Source organism: Mixophyes fleayi, chromosome 9, assembly GCF_038048845.1.
Source record: "Mixophyes fleayi isolate aMixFle1 chromosome 9, aMixFle1.hap1, whole genome shotgun sequence".
NCBI lineage: Eukaryota > Metazoa > Chordata > Amphibia > Anura > Limnodynastidae > Mixophyes > Mixophyes fleayi.
The window spans coordinates 10,192,484-10,216,916 of NC_134410.1; the positions used below are offsets into that span (position 1 = coordinate 10,192,484).

The 24,433-nt window shown below is 45.5% G+C and overlaps 1 protein-coding gene across 5 annotated transcripts in view; it reads right to left on the reverse strand.

Moving 5' to 3' along the window:
- Nucleotides 1-8,552: 8,552 nt before the first annotated feature.
- The window catches only part of BCORL1 (BCL6 corepressor like 1), a 58,464-nt gene continuing 42,583 nt past the window's right edge, over nt 8,553-24,433 (reverse strand). For 4 of the 5 annotated variants that reach the window (XM_075186352.1, XM_075186353.1, XM_075186350.1 and 1 more), the window contains 10 exons: nt 20,443-20,587; nt 17,671-17,751; nt 16,543-16,929; nt 15,898-16,088; nt 14,339-14,566; nt 13,219-13,385; nt 11,815-11,960; nt 11,310-11,387; nt 10,916-11,072; nt 8,553-10,164 (listed from right to left, as the gene is read on the reverse strand). In XM_075186352.1, coding sequence (XP_075042453.1) covers nt 9,894-10,164; nt 10,916-11,072; nt 11,310-11,387; nt 11,815-11,960; nt 13,219-13,385; nt 14,339-14,566; nt 15,898-16,088; nt 16,543-16,929; nt 17,671-17,751; nt 20,443-20,587 — 1,851 coding nt within the window. In that variant the 3' untranslated portion in view covers nt 8,553-9,893. The remainder of the gene's footprint in view (nt 10,165-10,915; nt 11,073-11,309; nt 11,388-11,814; nt 11,961-13,218; nt 13,386-14,338; nt 14,567-15,897; nt 16,089-16,542; nt 16,930-17,670; nt 17,752-20,442; nt 20,588-24,433) is intronic. The other variant, XM_075186351.1, reaches the window with a different exon arrangement.

The window sequence follows — 24,433 nt, forward strand, 5'->3', positions numbered from 1 at the left end:
TCTGCCAGTTGGGCACGCGTTGCAGATCCCAATCTAAACTGCCAGGCATGGAATCGTTGTGCCTTCTTGGGCCTTGTCACCCCTATCCATGCCAAAATGGCGGCTTTTAGATTCTTAAAGTCTGCTGCCTGATCCTCGGACATATCCATATAGGCCTGCTGGGCTTCATCCGACAAGTAAGGAGCCAGTTTCTCTACTCATTCACCTGTTGGCCACTTAAGACGTGTCGTCGTCCTTTCAAACAATAACAAAAACGCCTCAACGTCGTCAGAGGAGGTTATCTTTTGTAACACAGCGGGTCCATGCTCCCACCACAGTCTGTTACTTTCCACCTGAGCCTCGGTGACGACTAGCATTTGGCCCTCCTGGGGCTACCGTGTGGCTGTCACATTAGTTAACGCTCGGAGGATTTCCTCCATCTTGCTACTTGATCTGGCGGGATAGTGAAACTGCGCTTCCCTTAACATACACTGACAAGCAAATGGGAAAAGCAACAACAAAAGAAAAAACCACTGTAAGGAAACAGTGAAAACAAACATACAAAACTTTTTTTTTCTGTAAATCAAACTTACCTTTTGTCGTCTGGATGGCTGGGTGGACAGCTGTGTTTTTGACTGCTCTTTTAAGATCCCACGATGACACCACTTTGCAGAAATGACCAAATAAGAGACTCCTCAGTCCAAGCTTCCTAAGCAGTAGCTGTTTTATTTCAGCAAAAAAACAGCATAAACAGAATAACAAACATAAAGAATCCATGGCTTCCTAACAAGCTAACTATGTCCACAGACCCTCACTATCGTCCGGCTGCTTGTCAGCATCGGAAGCCTCGTCCACCAGTTCCCACAATCCTTTTATACACACATACATCACACCAGTGTCGTGCACCTGTGTATGTGCTCCTTTCTCCACGTACCAGCAGGATCCTTAACCCTGGCTGTACTTTTCCCTGCTGGATAGGGACTATTGTGGTTGCCTTTTCCACCATATATACACGCACCCATACATATATATATATATCACATACATATATATACCATGCTGTTGTGGCCCCAGTCAGCCCCTATCTTGCTCTATAATAAAAAAGCACCAAATTTCTGCCCCTGAGTTCATCCTGCCCCACAAATACAGAATAACCCTTAACACATTAAGAAAATCAATGGGCAATCCGTTACCTTGTGCTATCCTTCACTCCACTGTATAAAAATAGAACGCAAAATGTGCAGATGGTGATTTGGGGGATACGAACTCATTTCAACTCCTTTCCTGTGATTTTCTATACAGTTCTAGGATAATACTATTCTTTCCTTTATATTATACCACTATTTATAGGGTCGGTGCTAATAGTACCAACAATGGCAACGCAAGGATAAAAAGGGTTAATCCAGTAAGAGCCGACGTGCTTCTATGAGAACAGCTTAACGTATTTAGCATAGACGTAATGCAGTAGAAATTAGAAACTTGTTTTAGATTTGATGGAGAACACCTGAGACAGAGCAAATGCATTTAAAATGGTCATATATCGCCACCTTGTGGACAAGCCAATATTATAAAAGAATATCATACAGCGGCGGTTTCCAAAGTGTGCGCCGCGGCTCCCAGGGGTGCCGCAGCGCTGTCACTGGGGTGCCGCGGGCCAGCCATAAAAAAAAAGAAGGAACACAGAAACTTACCAATCCGCCGGGCGCCGGGACCCAGCAGACTCCTCTCTCCCGCAGCTGTCACTGAATATCGACGTCAGTGACAAGCTGCTGCGGGAGAGAGGAGTCTGCTGGGTCCCGGCGCCCGGCGGATTGGTAAGTTTCTGTGTTCCTTCTTTTTTTTATGGCTAACGCCTGGCGTGGGGCAGAGTGAGGGGGACAGATGGCAGAGGAGAAGGACAGATGGCAGAGAACGGGGCAGAGGAGGACAACAGAGGGCACAGGAAGGGGACAGAGGAGGGGGGCAGAGGACACAGGAGGGGGGCAGAGGAGGACGACAGAGGGCAGAGGAGGGGGACAGCGTGACAGAGGGCAGAGGAGGACGACAGAGGGCAGAGGAGGGGGACAGCGTGACAGAGGGCAGAGGAGGGGGACAGAGGGCAGAGGGAGCAACGTGAGAGAGGGCAGTGTGCATGGATACAGAGGGGGCAGTGTGCCTGGATGCAGAGGGGGCAGAGTGTCTGGATGCAGAGGGGGCAGTGTGCCTGGATGCAGAGGGGGCAGTGTGCCTGGTTGCAGAGGGGGCAGAGTGTCTGGATGCAGAGGGGCATTTTTGCACACAACTAAATAAGTATTTCTGTCGTGACCTAAATACTTATTACAATTTTTTGACCCAACTAGTTCTAAAACAGGACTGCTCTGTAATTATTTTGGAGGGGTGCCTTGAAAAAAATTGGGAGACTCTAAGGGTGCCGCGAACTGCAAAAGTTTGGGAACCACTGTCATACAGCATATATCACCACCTTGTGGATAAATCCAGAATATAAAAGATCATCATGCAACATACAATCGCCACCTTGTGCACAAGCCCAGAATATAAGCTCATACTGCAGTGGTTCCCAAACTGTGCGCCTGGGCTCCCTGGGGTGCCTTGGAGATCTCAAAGGGGTGCCTCGCCCAGGGCCAGTGGTAAGCAAGGCGGGGGACTACTTGGTAATTATTTTGGCTTAGGGGTGCCTTGAAAAAAATTTGGAGACCCTAAGGGTGCCTTGAACTGAAAAAGTTTGGAATCCACTGTCATACAGCATCTATCGCCACCTTGTGGAAAGCATTACACAGGGTAACAGACGGGATAAAATCACAGCCCACAGACGACACACTCTCCATAATATCAGACATAACCAAATGTTGTCCTGTAGCCCAATTCACTCTACAGAAAATTAATGTTCAATTGAAAGTTAATAATTTTGAGTGTATCCAACCAAAAATACCCCTGAAAATCTTCTATAGTAGCACTGTTTTAAATAGTTGAATACTAAAGAGGATATCTGCACAATATATTGTGTTAGTTTGGTGACAGCAGTGTTATTACTCATTTTATTAGATCATTACTGTGATATTTTTTATGTTGGGACTATATTTTCATTAACCCTTTTTTTCCCCAACATGTGGGCATATTAGGTTTTATGTTAAATGAACAATAAACCTAATCTAGATTTATTAATTACATTCATAAAGGGCCTGATTCACGGTTGGACGCAAGTCCGTCTGCATGCCGCATCTTGCGTGAAACATCACTGCGCAGAAACAAACATTACGCCACTGAACGTAGTCTTTGTATTAAAAACTACACGTATGCGTTCCACAGAACATGTGTATATAAGGAAGATTGACTATATAAAACTGATTGTATGTACAGTACGCAATTAAAAACCTCTTGATTTATATATTTAATGTTAAAAAATTAAAAAAAAAAATAATCCATATTTTATTATGATTACATTGTTAAGAGTTGTTCATTTACTTTATAAAAAAAATAAATCTGTTCTGATGTGACCTTTTAGTGAACAGACACTTGTGCGTATACTGCTGTCTGTTCTATCGGTCTACATACAGCAAGTAACATCATCATCATTTATTTATATAGCGCCACCAATTCCGCAGCGCTGTACAGAGAACTCATTCACATCAGTCCCTGCCCCATTGGGGCTTTACAGTCTAAATTCCCTAATACACACACAGACAGACACAGACTAGGGTCAATTTGTTAGCAGCCAATTAACCTACCAGTATGTTTTTGGAGTGTGGGAGGAAACCGGAACACCCAGAGGACATACAAACTCCTTACAGATAAGGCCATGTTTGGAATTGAACTCATGACCCCAGTGCTGTAAGGCAGAGGTGCTAACCACTACACCACCATGCTGCCGCAGTAACACTTAGGCAGACCGTATGTGGACCCAGATTCAAACGGAAACGTATTTTGAGGCCATTTGGATTTGAACAGTCGGAACAACGTACAAGTTGCGCGCTCTTTTTTAGTACGCAAGTAGCGTCCTGACATGAATCAGGCCCACGGGTATGCTCTCATGCTTTGTTTGCCATTATACACTATATGGACAAAAGTATTGGGACGCTTGACCATTACACCAACAAGGGCTGTAATGACACTGTATTCAGATACCTATACTTTAATATGGAGTTGGTCCCCCTTTTGCAGTGATAACAGCTTCCACTCTTCTTGGAAGGCTTTCCACAATATGTTGGAGTGTTTCTGTGGGAATTTGTGCCCATTCATTCTGTAGAGTATTTATGAGGTCAGGCACTGATGTTGGACGAGAAGGCCTGGCTCACAATCTCCTTTCCAGTTCATCCCAAAGGTGTTCAATGGAATTGAGGTCAGAGCTCTGTGCGGACCAGTCAAGTTCTTCCACACCAAACTCATCAAACCATGTCTTTGTAGTCCTTGCTTTGTGCACTGGGCACAGTCATGTTGGAATAAATAAGGGCCTTCCCCAAACTGTTGTCACAAAGTTGGAAGCATAGCATTGTCCAAAATGACTTGGTATGCTGAAGTATTAAGATTGCCCTTCACTGGAGATAAGGGGCCTAGCCCAAACCCTGAAAAACAGCCCCATACCATTATCCCTCCTCCACCAAACTTCACAGTTGGCATAATGCAGTCAGGCAGGTAACGTTCTCCCAGCATCCGCCAAACCCAGACCCGCCCATCTGACTGCCAAACAGAGAAACGTGATTCATCACTTCACAGAACACATTTCCACTGCTCCACAGTCCAGTGTCGGTGTGCATTACACCACTCCATCCGACGCTTGGCATTGGTCTTGGTGATGTGAGGCTGTATGCAGCTGCTCGGCCATGGAAACCCATCCATTAAGCACCCGCCGCACAGTTTTTGTGCTTATATTAATGCCAGTGGACGTTCGGAACTCTTCAGCTATGGAATCAGCAGTGTTGGCGACTTTTACACATCATGCGCTTTAGAAGTCGATGACCCCGATCTGTGATTTTACGTTGTCTTCTGCTTCGTGACCGAGTTTCTGTTGTTCCTAAACGCTTCCACTTTCTAATAAAATCACTTACAGTTGACCGTGGAATATCCAGCAGGGTTGGAACTTCACAATCCATCTTATTGCATAGGTGGCATCCTATCACAGTACCACGCTTGAAGTCACTGAGCTCTTCAGAACAATCCATTTTTTTATCACAAATGTTTTCAAGTGGAGACTGCATGGCTAGGTGCTTGATTTTATACATTTCTGGCAACGGGTTGGATAGAAACACTTCAATTGAATAATTAACAGGTGTGGCCAAATACTTTTATCCATATAGTGTATTGACATTTCCTGAGCACTTAAATGAAAACTAATGTTCCAAGTAGCAGTCATTGACTGCAAAAGTTGGCTTAAAAAAAAATAGCTGGAGAGTCCTTCAACGGGATTCCGAACAGGAAATTTATTTTAGATACTTTTAGTTCTGATAAACATCTGGAACTTTTACCTATATGTTTGTGAAATGTTATTAGCAGCTCTTTAAATTCCAGTTTGATGGATTTACTCAAAGGATATTATTAACTGTCTTAATTAGACCAATTAAAAAAACCTTTGAACTCACAAGATAGTGTTGTCCAGAGAATTGAAAACGCAGTTACCCATCCACTATTCTGCTCATTGGGGGGGAAGGATTTAACTGGGGAAAACATGAATTAACCTTTAGTTAATAGTTCCCCTTGTGATATCACTTTTCGAGAAGGGATTTTATCACGGCTACTCTACAGATGGTAATATTGTTTGTTTGATAACTCTGCACTTTTCTGAGCAACAAGCTCATTGGGACGTCAGTTACCGCGCAGTGATCGCTCGTCGCCATCGTTACACCCGAAATGTTTTACATGTGAAGTCAGTTCGTTTAGAAATAGTTAGTAAAAATAAAAAAAATCCAAATTACATCTGTCAGTAAGCAAAATAAGTAAGAGGATAGCAAAAAGGGTGCAAATCCTTATTTAGAAGCCATGGGCTTCAGTCTTTAATTCTACTCCTCTTCTGGATATAGTTTGACATTGTATAATAATGCACCAGTAATAAAAATTACAAACTGTCAGAAAATGTTCGTAAAAAAACTCGGTCAGACGTTTGCAGTCCAATATCTGCCAGGGTAATACAACATCAGCTAATAGTATAGAAAAATGTGAAATGGGTACATAATTAGTAGCCTCTGGGCGGCTAATGCCCAAACTGAACTTTCTTTGAACCACCCAGAAAGTGGAATTTGGGTCAGGGGGGTAGGAGCAGAGATCAGGAAACAGCCAGAGAATTCTCTACATTCTGCAATGCTCCATTAGAAACCCCGACTCAGCCACAGAGGATAACAGGGCGGGAGCAAACACGGACAAGCGACCTCACTGGCTGCTGTCAAAATCCGAAGCTTTATTGTAACATGAACACAGACCCACAGGGAAAATCCTGAAACGTACGCTGGTAACAGCGATATACAACGGTGTGGGGTTCTCTCACCTAAAAGGAGCAAACAAGGGGGAGATCTGCTGCTCCTCTTCGTTTGTTGTAAAGAATAAAAATAAATTAAAAAGGGTGAAATAAGACCTACATCCCTAATAGGTCTGGTTTGCCTACATATAACTTTTACCGCATGTGCGTCAATCCTTATATCTCTATACTGTGTCTTTCCGTGTCTCTTACCCCCGAATCCACCTCTCCCAGGTGTTTGTCTGGCTCCCTTAGTTGTCCTGCTCGAATATATCCATTTAGCTGATATTTTCCAAAATTCCCTTCCACAATCTAACTTTTCTTATGTCAGTCTACAATACTCCTGCCATTCCCAAAGTTTATACTCAGCATGTTATTTTCTCTTCAGTATAAAATTGAGGTCTTCTGCTCCCTGCCCTGGTCCTCCTCTGCACAAAGCCCTGGGCTTCTGCTGCCCTGGGCCTCCCCCGCACCCTGCCCTGGTCCTCCTCTGCACCCAGCCCTGGGCCTCCCCCGCACCCTGCCCTGGTCCTCCTCTGCACCCAGCCCATGGCTTCTGCTGCCCTGGGCCTCCCCCGCACCCTGCCCTGGTCCTCCTCTGCACCCAGTCCTGGGCTTCTGCTGCCCTGGGCCCTCTCTTCTCCCTGCCCTGGGCCCTCCGCTCCCTGCCCTGGGCCCTCTCCGCTCCCCGCCCTGGGCCCTCTCCGCTCCCCGCCCTGGGCCCTCTCCGCTCCCTGCCCTGGGATTCTGCTGCTATGGGCCCTCTCTGCACCCAGTCCTGGGCCTCCCCCTGCACCATGCCCTGAGCTTCTGCTGCCATGGGCCTCCTCCGCTCCCTGCCCTCCTCTGCTCCCTGCCCTTCTGCTGCCCTATTCCTCTTTTGACACCTTCTTCTAGTTTTCTCATTCTTATTTTGTCTTCTCTGTCTCAGTAACTGGTGTTCACACTAGTTTGTCCCATCCGTTCCCCCCGATCCCGACCCCTCTCTCTGCCCCGACACTCCCATTTTCCCTGCGAGGCCGGCTCCCTACTTTACATCTCCACCTCCTTCAGTATCTGTTCCACCCTCTTACAGTTGTACTTTGCTCTCCCTTCCGTAAAGTCCAACTTACCTCATTCTCCCCCATCCCTTAGCTGCGGCTCCTGCTCAGACCTTCATCTCGTCCTCCCATTTTCTCATTCCTCCCTCTCCCTACTCTGACTCAATCAAAACTAAAACTCCCCTGCGTCATGCCCTAGCGCTTAGTCCACGGGTGGACGCAGCCCGAAGTCGCCACAATGAGAATGTTGGGACAGGCTGCAGGCGAGTTTTATTTTTACTGGGTTACTATAAAGGCGGCCCTGAAGAGTAATGGTGGAGTCTGAATGAAGGTTTGGGCTGAACTAGACTTGCAAATCCAACGGAGGGAGGGGTCGCCCCTTTAAGTAATTGACCAAGTTATGCATATTAAAAAACGGCATCATTACCAAAAAGGGGAGGAGTCAAATAATTAACTCTTCAGTGCTCAATGCCTCCCCCGAAGCTGGGCAACAGAACTATATTCTTTCCAAAGTCGTTTTTTAGCCAGAGGTTGGCAGGGAATGCTGGAAGTTGTAGTTCTTAGCCATCTATAGAGCTACACGTTGCCTAAGCTTGATGTAGTGAAATAAAGTTATCTCTGAACAAAACAATTATGGCAATTTATGCTGAACTTTTATTTCACAACAAAACAAACAAAAATAACACAAAAAAGAAAAGAAGAGAATATAAAAAAACACTATATAATAATATATATAATATATATAGAGAGATATTTATAATATATTATAAATATCCATTTTCATGTTAAGAACATTTGCAGAAATCACCCTTCACCCTCCTGGTCTATTCTGTAATAACCGTGTTACCCAGGTAATCACATGTAGATGGCAAAGAAGTGTTTTTCGGCTGTGTGTAAGCAGGTTAATGCCAGCAGCCCACTGCTTCCTGCATAAATTCTGCCCACGCCATTCACTGGACGTAATGCTGAAAACGTATAAAAAAAGCTTCAGTTCACCTAATACCACATCCATCAAAAATAGTCATTTATTACCCTAGCAAATTCCACAATAAATATATACCCTGAAATAATGGATTGTCCAAGCCGTCAAATGAATATTTTTTGTTGTATTTTTTTTTAGCACCCGTACAATAAAACTGTACCATTTACAATAAAAAGAAAAAATTCTCAGTTCACAAGAAGTTAAAGTGCCGTGCGGGTCTCGTGTAGCGGCGCACGACTGTCCCCGCACAGGAAGGGGTGGGGGTGGGGGGGGGGGGGGCTCTGTGATTTCATCGTGTCTCGTTTTCTCCGTTCCTTACAGGAAGCAGTCAAGCGCTTCTCCTTTCACTCCAAATTGCTTTAAAATTAGCATTTACTATAAAAAGTAAGAAGCATTGGATTAGTGGGAAGAAGACCCCTGAGCACATTCACACACATCTCCTCCTCCCCAGTCTATAGCCATGCTGTCTATGAATTTGCAGTGCCCACTGAAGACAGAGGGGCTAAAGCATCCTAGTGGTGTAGGCCAGGCCGCCTTGGCGCACTTATTCCAGAGCCTGCCTGTTCTTAGCTTGCTGCCGCGGGCCGTTACACCGTCCGTGGAAACCCCATACCATGTCTCGTTTGCGTGTTATCAGTAGACGAGCACATACAACGGCTTGGGCTTCTACATGTGGAGCGAGTCGAAGACCACACTTCTACAGGTTAGGTAGCTCCGTTTACTCCTGCCAGCCTGGTGGTCGGTCCTCCTCATCGTCACCGGTCTGCACGTATTCATTTAGAAAGCATCTTCTGAGTTTTTGAGGATGGACAGAAAAAAAAAGAAATCGAAAATTAAAATCGTTTACAGCGTCTAAATTCTGTCGACTCCTTGGCTGTGGTTGGCTTCGATCCCAAGCTTCTTCCGACAAACGAACCATGATTGTCTATCCTAGTTTTGGGCGCCGAGAGAGGGGTCAGTTGATCCTTACTGTCTTGTGGGCGAACCAGTGCATTATTTGAGCTTTTTCTCCAAAACACCATCTGGACACAAATTAATCAAACCCTCATGAAACAAAAAAAATAAAATAAAACCCAACAAAAAAACGTCCAACGGATGAGTCACGAAGACAATCGATAATTTGACGTGACGTAGAAAGGACATAGATGGTGGATGGATGAAGATAGTAAGTGATTCTGACAAGGAACGTGGGAACAGTCCGGTGGGGTTAACCACTGCCCTCCACAACGGTGTGCTGCCAATCTCATAACCATGGCGGTTGTGGAAAATACATAAGCGATGTAAGTTTGTATATAAAAGCCAGTCGGCACAGGAAGAATGGGAATGAAATGACACAAACCAAGACATCCATTCACCGGTTCTGACATTGCTAAGGCCGCCTCCACGCCCTGATCTGGGTTATTGCCTCCGTTGCGGCTGAAGGTACTTGCAGACGACTTCTGCTCGGCCGTCAGCTGTTGACGCTCTGGGATTCCACAGATGACCCCAAGAGCCGTAGCAGCTCCGGTTCATATTTTATCAATTCTACAGTTTCCCCGCTGTCCTGAGGCCACAGGTCCGTCCCCTCGGCCGGCGTGAGGATCTGGCTAGTGAACACCTGCCTGGTGAACTCTTTCTTCTGCACGCTGGCGATTTCAAAGTTCGGGAAGCGAGCTTGGAATATGCGGGAGGATAACTTCAGCTTCTTCAGGACGTCGGAGATGAGGAACCAGTTACTGGGTCTGGAAGGAAATGACAGAAATTAAATCGAGGATGGACGATGGTCATGATACAACATTAATAGTTCTTTGCTCTTTTGTTGTAACCACAGAGTGTAACATACAAAACAAACCTCAAGACATAACACACATTATAACACCCCGGATCCCTGCAAAGCATTTTTGCCTTGTCCCGCTCTTTCCAGTGCTCTATGGATTAAGAGAAGTTTCGCCAGACCTCATGTGACGGAAGGCGTCCAGCTAAATGCTGGAGATTATCAAAGGAAAGGACCTCACCAAAGCACTAAGGGGCTAGATTTACTAAGCTGCGGGTTTGAATAAGTGGGGATGTTGCCTATAGCAACCAATCAGATTCTAGCTGTTATTTTGTAGAAAGTGCTAAATAAATGAAAGATAGAATCTGATTGGTTGCTATAGGCAACATCCCCACTTTTTCAAACCCGCAGCTTAGTAAATCTAGCCCTAATAGTGAGAAATGATGTACTCTAGAGTACACAAGTAAGATGGAAGAGAAGAAAAAAATAATATTAAAAAAAAACTAACCAACACCTGCCTTAACTCGTATATCTTAACAAGCTCCAGAAACTTTATTACAAGTTCGTCTATAAAGGAATAAAAAAAAAAAAAAAAAAAAAAAAAAAAAAAAGTGCAATTCTGCCACTGGCCACAAGAGGGCAGTGTTACCCACAACTTGGTAAAGCTCTCGACACACGAGATATTGCATTAGACAGTCCCGTAGGAAGCAGCCACTCACCCGCTAGTTAGAGAGACGTGCAGGTTGTAACAGGAAATGAGTGGTGCATCCGAGAACTCAAACGTGAAGTGGTCTTCCTGGTCCTTCTCCCCTTCCTCCTCCTCAGGAGCCTCCGCAGGACCCAAGAGAATGTCATGGCCAATTTCATCCTTGGCACCTGCGGAAAGACGAACGTATCACATTGAGGGCAGGGACTACGGTGTAGGGACTGTTCTATAGAATTATTCCACCTGTCAATGTGTGGTCCCCTACACTCAGACCAACACGTCAAAAGGGAGCCGTACATACTGGTGCAGTTACACCGAGTCTCCAGTAGAGGTCCTCATCTTAAATGAGGACCTTACGAATGGTAAGACGATAAACATACAAAGTACGTAATTCGTAATACACTCACCTAACACGGAGCTACTGTAGAAGTCCCAGGATGCACGTGGGTCGCCGTCAGAGCGGCCTCGCAGGTCGGAGAGGTAATCTGCGGGAGGAACAGGCATAACGGTAAACTCTAAATTTTTCATTGACGGACTGGATACCTGCAAATAACTTTTACTAGTCGGCATTAGAGAGTTCTCCAAATCAATATAAAGGTACATTCAACTAGCTGGATTGTGGAGTTACATAGCAGCATTAATAATAAACACTCCCAATAACAAAGTATAGCGCTAGCATTTAAATCTGGGGCATTATACGGCTAATTATGAAGACACGGACCATCTGCAGCTCTCCAGCTGTTCCGGGAATGCTGGGGCTTGTAGTCCTGCCACTGCAGAGCGACAGGGTTACCTAAGCCTCAGACTGAGAGTTACATAGTGGAAGGAGCAGGGTCTCCAGCAGGCACAGGTATGCTGGGACTTGTAGTTGCACAAAAGCCGCAGGGGTAGGGTTAGGAACGTCAGACTTACCGCTGAGAAACGTCCTCATGGCCTCGCTGCTGGCCAGCTTCATGGCCGTCTGTCCGGAGTAGGTGGCCAGAGTGGGGTCCGCACCGTAAGACAGCAGGAGCCACACGGTTTCCAGGTTGTCGTTGACCACTGCGTCGTGTATGGGCCTGCGGAGGGGGGAATTAGCGTTAAACGCAAATTAATCATCAGAGAGCGATAGAAATGGTCAGAAAATAGGATTTTGTTATATTTTATAACACAAGGAAGATGTACAATTAGAGGCTCTGTCAGGAGACAATTTTCCCCTCGGAAAGGATGTTTCTCTCCATCCGCTCCCCCCCCCCCGTCCCCCCTGACCTCTAGAGAGCAATAAATTAGCAGATCCTACAGGCAATGTCACATCCTGTATTGCATCGTCGCTATGGAAACAGGGTGGACTGGGCAGGCGGCCATCATTTCCTGGGAGGCCCCCTGGTCGTCACGCTGCAAATCTTACATGGCTCAGCCTGACCATGATTCATGACGTGATCGTGTGTGATCAGGATTTCCATATACTTCACTTTATAGTTCTATTAATACACAGCGCTCTCTAAGGAACATTCCCGTGTTTTATACAGTCATTAAAAAAGTTACTTTCTAGCAGACAGTTTCCTGCATGTGACAGGGGCAGTCACAGACTGAGAGTTATATAGTGGAAGGAGCAGGGTCCCCCAGCAGCACAGAGTATATCAGGAGATGAGTGATGTGTTAGTGAGGACAGGGCTGCATGTGACAGGGGCAGTGACATGATGTGAGAAGGGGAATGGAGACAGCAGGAAGCCACAGACTGAGAGTTATATAGTGGAAGGAGCAGGGACCCCCAGCAGCACAGAGTATATCAGGAGATGAGTGATGTGTTAGTGAGAACAGGGCTGCATGTGACAGGGGCAGTGACATGATATTAGGAGGGGAGTGGAGGCAGCAGGAAGCCACAGACTGAGAGTTATATAGTGGGAGGAGCAGGGTCCCCCAGCAGCACAGAGTATATCAGGAGATGAGTGATGAGTTAGTGAGGACAGGGCTGCATGTGACAGGGGCAGTGACATGATATTAGGAGGGGAATGGAGGCAGCAGGAAGCCACAGACTGAGAGTTATATAGTGCATCATTTTAGCCTAAATTTGGTGATATATTTTTGAAGACAGCGGGTGTTAAGTTACACCCCCTCTGAGCCATGTTCGGTTATTCTGCAGATTTCTACCTTTGGGCAGCTCTGATACAAGTATTATTATGCTCCAGGATACAATCCCACAATCCTTCAGTTCTATGAGCGCAAGTGAGCTCTGATTTCTGATCACAGATACCCCAACCCCAATGCAGTTACTACACAGCTATAAAAGCAGAGGGTCAGAGATATATCAGAGGTGTCCCAGTCAGTCTCCATTACCTGGTGCCGTCCTGTGCGCTGCAGTTAACATTGGCGCCATTATCCAGGAGGATCTGTAGGATTTCGGTCCAGCCGCGCGCGCAGGCTTCGTGCAGAGCGGTGTATCCTGCGTTATCTCTGTGGTTGATGTCACCCAGATCCCGCTGCAGACAATACAGCACAACGTCCTGGGGAAACAGAACCAATTTAGGAGACCGTGAGGTGGTGGTAGGATGGGGCAGACAGGGCTAACCGGTCAATATACCACATTACGGGAGCTCATGTATCATAGTACAACAAAGCTATAAGTACAGTGTACCAGGGGCGGATCCAGAACTTAATTGTACCGGGGGCGATTTAGGGGGGCCCCGCCCCCTTTTTGACACCTAAGGCTGCACACTATGTGCCGGTCCGTTCAGCAGAGACAGTTATTGATTGTGTCAATCAGAGCAGTTGGGCAGGACTCTCTCCCTAACTCTCTCTGCCGAACGGACCTGCACATAGTGTGCAGCCGCCGGCAGCAAGCCCCTGCTAGGGGGGGGGCGATCCGCCACTGCAGTGTACTAAACTCATGTGTGTCTAGCTCAGAATGTGAATATATGGGGAAAAAACTGCTATGAAGTCTACCATCTTTGTCTGACCTAATCTGGCCATAGAAATAGATTTCAAAAATCAACATAAACAAGGAACTAAAAGCAGACTAGTGAAACTATTGGTGAGCAATAGGGGCGCCAAGTGCTGCATGTACTTGTAGTACTTCTCTGGCCTGCATTAACCTACTGCTGAGGCTGCACGGACACAGGACTCTTATACTGCGATGTAGTAATGTGGAGAATGTGTAGGGTGCAATCGCTCCTTAATAGAAGCCAATCCTTCCCTACGGCCTCACTGGGGTCCTCTCTGTCAGAGTGTGGACAGCAAGGGGGATACTGCCTCAAATTCCAGACCACAGCAGGGTGTACACATAAATGTGTCAGCTGTAGAAGATCTTGTTTTAGAAGCATTTCCTTCTCAATTACCAGTTTTACAGGTTCGGCGCAGCCTCCTGCTCAGCCTCACGGCAGGAAGCTGTTCAGAGACACAACAAGAGAGATCATGGCCGTCTAACTCCTCCTGTTCTGCGCACATGGAAGCCGCTCACCTTGTACCCCAGCCGAGCCGCCCGCTGCAACAAGGTCTCCCCTGCGTTTTTATTCACGATCAGTCTCCTGGCCTCGGGGGGGATGTGCTGTGCGCTGGGGGTGTCGCACGACCCAAGAGTGCTGGTACGCCGAGATCGGCAGGGGGTTCCGGGATCTGCGCCCTTCCGGGGAGACGGGGACTTGACGGGTGTGCCTTTGGGGGACTGGGTGCTTCGTCTTCCCTTACCCTAGATGAAGCCACAGAAGGACAAAGAACATTAACTAGGAGTCATCAAGTATAATAAGCTATTGTGCTAGAAATACAGATATAATGAGTCATTGACATATAAACGAACGACAGAATGGATCGTTCATACAAAATAATACAAATCTCTGGAATAATGGCCTTTCACACCTATATATAATAAATATAGAAATGATAGGTGTCTGGGTAAATCAGCTAATTGGGCGAACAAAGGAACACTGTTATTTACCTATTATTCCAGAGTTTAACGCAAAGTCTAATAACTAAGTGCAGTGTTGACATTTTCGATCTAAAGTTTCAGGGTTAGCCGATGCTGTCATTATGTTCTGGTAAGTACCAGTTTGTTTTATCCACCCCATGGTTGCCAGAAATTGTAGTTTTGGCCTTGATCGGTAAATGCTAAAGAGAACCGATGGCTTTTAGCCATGGGGAGATACAAAGTATATAGTTAAATTTGAAAAAACAAACAAAAAACACAAAAAAGTTAAATAAAAGTTAGATAATTTCTCTAAAACAAAACTGTATGTAGAACACAAATTGGAGTCATCCCTTTCGTGGTCCGTTGCTTCTGGTTTATGAGTGTTTCAATAGTGACAGCTCTAAACTCCAAAAATAAACAAACAAACAAACAAAACACATAACACCCATACACACGTATAAACTAAATTATGCATAAAAAGTCAACACACCGTCTACCTGTTTTACGGTTTAATTAAGGGAAGAGACCCACAATTGCCATGCAGGTTTATTAAAAGTCACTAAATATAAACACTACAAAAAAAACTTAGCTAACACAGATAGATTTCTGGTCTGGTCACACTGTAAGCTCCAATGAGGCAATCACTGATGAGAATGCTTAAATATTTGCTGTACAGCTCTGCATAACATGACTGATGCTATATAAACGATGATACATTTATTTACCAATGTTTTAGTCATTAATATAAAGCAACCAGCGTTACTGGCATTTAATGGGGAAGTCTGGGTTTTATATTTTCAGTATCTAAAGATTTTCGCTACGTGAATTAAACAGCTGCCTCATGTTTATCCACAAAGAAACATCACCCAGAATATAAGAATTAAAGCAAAAGTAATTTGTGGCGCTTAAAACGTAACAACAGGTACAGTCTGAAACACTTATTGTTGTGGAAGAAATGTTGAAATACTTTTTGCGTGAAGTGCAGCAATATCTTTAAATGGAACATCCGAGATAAAACAATACATTGAATAACCGAATTCACAGGTTCTATTCAGTTTAACGTTAATATTATTGCATAGTAGTGTGGGGGGGGGGGTCCTGCATTTGATTCCTACCTTCATTTCCTCATCGTTACCGCCCCCAAGATGTTTTGTTTTGCATTTGCGCTTTCCGGCAGGCTTCTCTGGAGTCTGCGCGGAGGGAGAGTCCCCGGGGCCACCTTTGGATGAGCCGTTTCGTCTCTGGGAGCGTTTGCCTTTTACGGTCTCGTCGGCCCTGTCTGGCGACAGTTTCCGTTTACCTAAATCTGGAATTAGAGAGAAGACAGCTGAAAACCGCGGTTATTTCTCCAGATGGTTCTCTGTACATAAGTCTCGTTAAGGCAAGACAGTGTTATCGTGGTCAGACTATGCACTTCCCATAACAGATGTACCCTTACCATGACATAATACTGCTACCTAACAGGATCAGACCGCATATTGTTTTCGTTAAGAGGTGGCTGACATAAGGTTTACTATGCAAGATTTCTAATGGATCATACCGCTGCCAGTAGACGATTAGTCCCAAGAGCTCACACACAGACAGGCCCGTCCTTTACCAAAATCACCCAATCACTGAACCTAAGGCCACAAATGCGCTGAATGTTCGCTGATGAGGATAAACAACAGGATATAAGTAATAACATATATTAAGGATTTATGGACCTACGCAGACTGGTTGTTCTGTATTTTATAATGTACGACATATATTTAATGACCCACCTGCCCTGGATCTTCTCCTGCGGCGGCACTGAGACACCTCCTCCTCCTCCTTCTCCGTCAGATATTCCCCGTTCTGGTATTTGCGGTTTTTCTGTCTCCTTCTCTTCCTCGGCCGCAGAAGGCCGTCCTCTTCCCCATCCTGCTCGGAGAGGACGGACGACTTCCCGTTGTACAGACCCCTGCTGGAGAGCTCCCAGGGGTCCTGCAGCGTGGGGCTGATTGGTTCTGGCTCCGGCTCCTCTTTCACAGCGGCGAACCTGCGCGGCCGGCGCGATTTATACGCCTTCCTCAGCTTCCGTCTTTTGCACAGCGGACCCGTCGCCTCCTCTTCCTCCTCATCCTCAGACTCTGCCCCGGTGTTGCCGAGGTCTGAGAATCCAATGGTACCTGCAGAGAGGATGAGCACAGATGTAAACATTTCATTCAAGGACTTTGCTGCGTCTAGAACATGTCCATTAGCCACAGTCACACGTTCCACTCACTGATTCTAGAACCCTACACTGGGATTAAAGGACCACTAAACTCCAAAACAGTTCACCTGACATTCTACTGCAGCTCTGTGTAAAAGTTGTGCCAGCTTTCTGCTCCACTACAGGCAGCCGATTCACCCCTCACATCCTTAGGGCAATATCTTAATCGACTCATAAAGCTGACTCAGTCCAGTGTATGAATTAACCAATTCATACAGTGCGTTTAAGCAAAGCAAGTCCTTGAAGATTGTCAGTCACTCTGTATCTGCTCTGTTACAGAAGCCCCTCCCTCCTAACATGGGAATTTGTTGCTGATAAGTGTCACAGAATGGTGGATATATTTAGGCTTGTAGCATATACAATCTTTGAGATGGGCTTTTTTATAGAACCCTAGATATCACACGATATAAGCTATTCATGTTATCCTTTATAAAGGCCAACTTACTAGATCACTGTACCCATCTTCTATTATAAAGAAAATTTCACCTTAAAAAAAACATTATTATCTACATTGTTTGCAGAGTGCAGTCAGTGCTTTTAAAAGGTGCTTAAATCTATGGGGCATTGATTGGTGCATTCTCCTTAAACGAGAAGAACACTAAATTATCCAATAACACAAAAACGGCCGATACTAGAGCTGGAGCCTTAATCTTTTTACCTGTCTGGCTGCGTGTTCTGCTCTTTAAGACAACAGGGATGAAGTCTCTGAAACTTTTCTTGGGTTTTCTCTCCGGCGTGGCTAGCAGAAAGAGAAAGCAGAGTGTTTCTGTGAGCATCATCTTATTGAACGCATGCGGTCTTACCCAAGAAAAAGCAGAGCAGATAGGGACCCCCACGCCATGTCTCATGTCTGCCGATTAAGGCACCGACAAAATAGCGGCTGTGCTTTGCTGTCAGCATTATGTAATGTATACAGGGAATTTGCAGCCTTGCAGAGCTCCTTAATGCACATATAGGAAGGCCAAATAAATACATTTCAACACTAAATATGCAGCCTAAAACGTTCCCAACCTGAATGAAAACACACAGAGCAATCCTAACAATCTAGTGTATTTGTTCACTAGGGAACGACATACAGATCAGTGCGTAGGTAGGAAGTCTACAAATATTACTAACCATAGAGGGGCGAATGCAGACAACGATATACATAGTTATATAATTATGTAAAAAGCTTTGCAGAAAAACCTTTTTTGGTCTGATAATTGTCTAAAGTCATTAACTTAAAGGTCTAAGCTGATTCCACAAGACAGACGAAGTCCAAATCTGTGCAACTCCTTAACCGAGAACTTTGAGACTGTCCCTACTTAATTCAATAAACCTGAAGCACAAGCCGGCTTATATGAGGGAGCTTCAAATAACATTAACAAAAACAAACGTAAAAGCTTCAGAAGCTCAACAGTACTTTCTCTTCCAATGCGGATGAGACTTCATGTCAATAATTGTACAACACAGCAGCCAGTCCATCTCTGGTCAATTTAAGCAGAATTTGGCTGATAACAGAGAACAATAGCTTGTACTCAACCACATAGTAATTGTAAATACAATGTCAAATTGGACAGCATGGGGCTCTGCAAGGACACGGAGCAGGCATGTAGGGCCGCCATCAAGTGGAAACAGTATATGAGGCCTAGGGGCTCAAAAGGTGGGTTAGCGGTCCAGAGAAGCAACGGGGCCCATTTTTGAGCCCCAGAATCCACTTGCTCCTCGCTAGAGGGAAGCACCTGCCGGGAGCTATTAACTAGTAGACATGCCTGTATAGATGCATTAAACATAAACAAAGAGTACAAAACAAAAATAAACAACAGTAACATGAATTAATAGGAGCCATTGTCTACAGGGGCCATAGCAGATAGGAGGAGCAGAGAACACAGCACAGAGACTCTGAATGTACATAAACAGTTGTATTTTTGTTAGGTCAATATAATTGGTAACCCCCTCCCTCCCTCCTAAACAATAGATCTAGCTTCCTCTGTGTCAAATAGCAAATTCTACTAAAGTATTGGAACTTTTACACATATAATTGTGAGCAATATTAGCAGCTCTTTAACATAAAGCAATTTCTATCTTAGGTTTAGTGGTCCTTTAAAATCAGTGTAACACAAAAGACAAACCAACGCCAAACAGGAACATACACGCTTTTAGAAAAAAAAACAAAATAGAAACAAAAAAACAAAATACAAACTCAAAGCACATTGCTTGCACAAACCTCTCCTTTTCTTATTTGAGATGGAACTACAAGTCCCAGCATCCTCCGCTGGCTAGCGATCCCTTTACTCCAGGTTAACGTGAGGTGGTGGAGTGAAAGGATCACAGAAAACGCCAGCAGGAAAGCTCTGCGCTGTACGTGTTATTAATAAACAGGCTGGTTGCACGGGATCACAGGACAAGACCGCCCCAAGTCTACGATAGGAAGTCTGAATGAGGACACAGGAAGGAGCTGCTAACTGCCGGCCACTGACTTTAGTTGGTTATGTAACATCCTCGTGTGACAAGGCCGCACTGAAATAGAATTCCTTTCTAACCAGGCCCAAATTAGCACGTTAGCAAACAGGCCGATATATATACTTATATCATGTGGAGGGATGGGGAGGGCTTCGGGACGGCTTTGTGTCTTATTAATATGCTCCCTATGACTTGCTGTCAGCTTAGTGACGGGGAGAACGAGCAGGATAAGTGCTTGGAGACACTACATTCTGCCTCTCTGCACAACCAACGGGGCAGAATCAAGGAGATTGCAGGGTCTGGAATTATTATACCAGACCTTGGAACAATAGTTGATAAAAATGAGTGGGCAAAGTGGCTAAACATCATCTGTGTGAAGACACAACAACAGATCAGGCTAAGCTACAACTGGAACGGTCAAGCTGGTGAGGAAGCCAGCAGCTAATTAGTAACCTGCCATATAAAATGGTGTGTCTAGCACACACACCCAGGGATGGGCATAAAAGACCCGTTAGAGGCCGCCAACTGCATACATATATCCATGTCCTTGTTGGATGGTTTAAAGGATAAAAGTAGGGTCCGTGCAGAAGGTGAGGATCTGACACAATTGTGCAATTGCTGCAGCTTTATACCTAGAGACTTAACCTGCCGTCACAGTATTACATTTAAATGGGAACTAAAAATCAGTTGACCCAGTAAGACAGATCACTTTATACAGAAACACAGTTATTCCAGAGGACCAGTCACTTCTGTCCTGTTCTGACAACCCCCCCCCCCCCTCACTCTGGGTGTCGGGGATTAGAATGATAATCAGTCTTTTTGGAATGCTAATCAATCTGTCTCATAGTATCTCTGTCTGTAACTAACAGACTCTGGTTGTTTTACCAGAATTTAATAATGGTAGAAGTGAATATATGGATTAAACGAATTTCAAATTTCCTTGTTTTTAGCTTTAACAAACAAAAAAAAACTCCGATTGTGTCCTTACCGAGCTCATATTCGGGGTCATACGGTTCTGCCTTTATGGTCATTCTCTTCCGCCTCTTAGTCCGGATGGGTACCGGCTCCTTCTTGGGCTTTGCCGCCTTGCGTTCCTTCTTCTCTGGGCTGGTGACGGCCGATTGCCTTTTCCACTGAAATAAAAACAGGACGCGGAGTGAACGCGGGGAAAGCGAGTCAGACACAGACGTGCACAACATTCAGAGCGCGGACTCCCGAGAACCTCTGTGCAACCAAAACAGAACATCCAACATTAGATGGCGTTCAATGGCTGAAAGTAAATCTGGTGGTCTATTAACCTGTGATGTGCCGGACTGTCAGATCGATACAGCCTCCAAGGGTCCCTGCGCTGCTTTAATATAAGCTGCTCCCACCTCCCAGATTTAAACTGGCTGAGCCACAGTCATTGGCCGTCCCCCTCCCCAATACACAACTTAACACTAGACTGCGTTTCAGGATGACATGCAAGGCAGGCTGGGAGATGTAGTTCAAGAATACCTGTAGTGTAAAGGTTTCTTCAGCTGTTAGACTTGTTTTATAGTTACCTGTACTGAGCTCTGTTCTACTAAAGCAGAGACCCCCACCCGTCCCCTGCTCACCTGTGTGAGAGCACATCTACATAACAATACAGAATGGGTGTAACTACAACATGCAGACATTGGAGGGTGTGTCTGTGCTATAGGACCTGTGATAGAACAATGACGGGTTTCTATCATCTAAGAGAAGCAAAACAATTACACTGGATACTATGAAACACTGACCGCGGCCGCTGATTGGTCTTCCACTGAGAGCGACACAATTCAGTTAAATCTCTAGTATTTCACCAATTATATCAAATTAACCAACATATAAGTGCATTTTTACCATTGTAGCCCCTTTTTGCCCCTGTGAAATACACTTTACGATAAAAAGGTAATTTATTTCACTGTGCTATCAATAGAAGTCCAAAACAACTGACCAGGGTACAAAAAGCAGTTTTTTTAAAAAAAAGGATTCTCGTTGTAAAATGACAAAAACTGCAGCGGTCCCGTTATGCAATAGGTGTCAGCTTCCACCGATCAGGAAGGGGTTAATGTAGAAGAATATTTTAAAATAAAAATACTTATTTCAACATCATCAGCTACGAAATGTCAGCGTTCTGGGTACCTCACATCAATGCTCTACAACAGAAGGGCTTCCAGAATGCCTTTCATACATCTCCAGGGGGGCTTACTCATTTAACCGCGGAGTGGCTCCGGATCAGGTGTAACATCGCAGATTACTTTCCGCTCATCGGGGCGCGAGGAGAAATCGGCGATGTTGAGGTACCGCAGTGCCAGGAAACACGCGCGCAGATGCCACGTTCAGAGAAACACCGTGGCTAACTTGAATATGCCCCTAGGTTACCCCTGTAAACCTCCCATACAACAAATAGACGGAAAAATAAAACCATCTAATAACCCATGCTATAAATAGGCCGACATAAACTTTGGTGCCATGTTACACGGTTTACAAATACCTCTGCAAGCAAAGTTTCCACGTCTTGCAGAAATATTTTATTTGAAAAACGTGGGGATTGATAGCTCAAGAGACTACCCTAAGGGTGGCGTCAGATGGGCCCCTTGAACGCTAGAGTTTATCGCTTAAAATCGCTCCATGCTGACAAAGGAACACTCCTTGCCTGTGACGCGGGTGACAATGAATACTACGAACGCAAGCTCTGTTCAAGCGTAAGCGTGCTAGCGTCCAAAGCGCCTGTCTGATGCCACCGGAGGAGCTCCCTGCTGTGTCTTACAATATCAGGCTATATAAACAGACCACTAAACCTAAAAACAGAAGTAGACATATATAAAACAGCTACTAATAAACAATCACAAATAATGTGTATAATAATAAATAAGTTTCAGGAGCATGTCAGAATGAAATATACCGGAGACAACGTCGTGGTTGTCTATTGAAAGCCCCAGACTGGTGGCCTCTCTTACAATGACTGATAGCAGAGAGCATTAGCTTGCTCTCAGCTGCATAGCAAACGTGAATACAATAGCAGACGTCTCACTTCCTGTCAAGGTCTGGGAATCTTTATTTCTAAATACGAGGAAGATGTGAAATGCTAAACGCATGCAGACTGGATATAGAGCAGGGAGCGCACCTCCCCCGCCTCCGTAACAGTGCACAGTAATCCAGCAGCACGTAGCAGTCCTGGCGCAGTTACTGCACAGTACCTTGTGTATGTCTGCGGTGCACCAGCACAGAGATAATCATCCCTGCTGTATCTGCAGTGCACAGCGCATAAACCTATATACGTTAGCAGCTGGTTCATACAGGGTATTGGGTTACGTGGTCCTTTAAAGACATTTGTGCAAAGAAACATTCTGAACAGAGAAGAAACTAGTTACACCTCCTGGAACACTGGGAATATTATTCCAAGAACAAGGGGGTTTAAAAAGGTTTTGTCCTCTCTACAACATCCCGAGTAACAATCCCTCTAAGGTAATATCACCATTGATGACAATACTGACGATGTGTCATAGAGGTATAACCAAATAGTCCATCTAATAGTCAACATTTAAACGCTTACATAGAAAACACTTCTCTATCATACCATCATTTTTCTTGGGGTTTGAGCCCCAATTATATAACAAAGATTACGTCAAACTGTTTGTTCTTTTTTAACCAACCCTCACTGTACATATTAGCGCTGTTATCTACATGTTGCTGCTGAGTGCGACCTTCATAAGATGAGCTCGTTCCCTTTCAGACCAGGATAAAGCTCCTTAATTAGATCCCTTTTTCTACCACTTCTAATGCCATGCATGCAGCCAATGTAATACGGTAACCAATCACTGGATGGTAAGGGCTTCTCGTCTTTAACCGGCCAATCTAGGATTACCTTATCGTAAACAGCTAACAAAAATAGTTGTCTAACTTATTATAGTGTAATGTAATGGCCTAATTAAATGACAACCACCACATCCTAGATCCGTTTTAAGTTACAGATAAGTACCCGTAAAAGGTCTAAACGACTTCAAAAGTTCTTCCCAACTTTCAAAAAAATAACACAACACCCTAATCAAAAACACCCCACAGCACGCTATCACACCGAGAACTCAAGTCCTCCAAGGCCGGTAGTGCTGGGTTCAGGGCTTCTTGCTCATAACAGCCGGCAAAATGACGGCAGATAATGTAGACCCTAGGTTCCCAAAGTGTGTGCCGCGGCGCTGTCACAGGGGTGCCGCGGCCAGGAGGAGGAAAAAAAAAAAACAAAAAAAAAAAAACTCACCAATTCGGCGGCACCCGGGGATCCAGCATCCTCCCTCCTCGCTTCTCACTGAATGTCGGGCGTGACGTCATCACTCCCGACATTCAGTGACAAGCGGCAGGAGAGAGGAGGATGCTGGGACCCAGGTGCCGCCGAATTGGTAAGACAGAAGAAATAGAAGAAAGAAGATCAAGTATGGTAAGTAAAGAAATGGAGGGGAAGGTGAAAGGAAACAGCAATGGAGGGGAAAAAGAATGAAAGAGGGGGCAGAGTGAAGAGGCAGAGTGAGTGAATGCAGAGGCACAGAGCGTGTGGAGACGAAGGAGGGCACAGGGCGTGTGGGGAGATGAAGGAGGGCACACGGCGTGCCGGGAGATGAAGGAGGGCACAGGGCGTGCCGGGAGATGAAGGAGGGCACAGGGCGTGCCGGGAGATGAAGGAGGGCACACGGCGTGCCGGGAGATGAAGGAGGGCACACGGCGTGCCGGGAGATGAAGGAGGGCACACGGCGTGCCGGGAGATGAAGGAGGGCACAGGGCGTGCGGGGAGAAGAAGGAGGGCACAGGGCGTGCGGGGAGAAGAAGGAGGGCACACGGCGTGCCGGGAGATGAAGGAGGGCACACGGCGTGCCGGGAGATGAAGGAGGGCACACGGCGTGCCGGGAGACGAAGGAGGGCACACTGCGTGCCGGGAGATGAAGGAGGGCACACAGCGTGCCGGGAGATGAAGGAGGGCACAC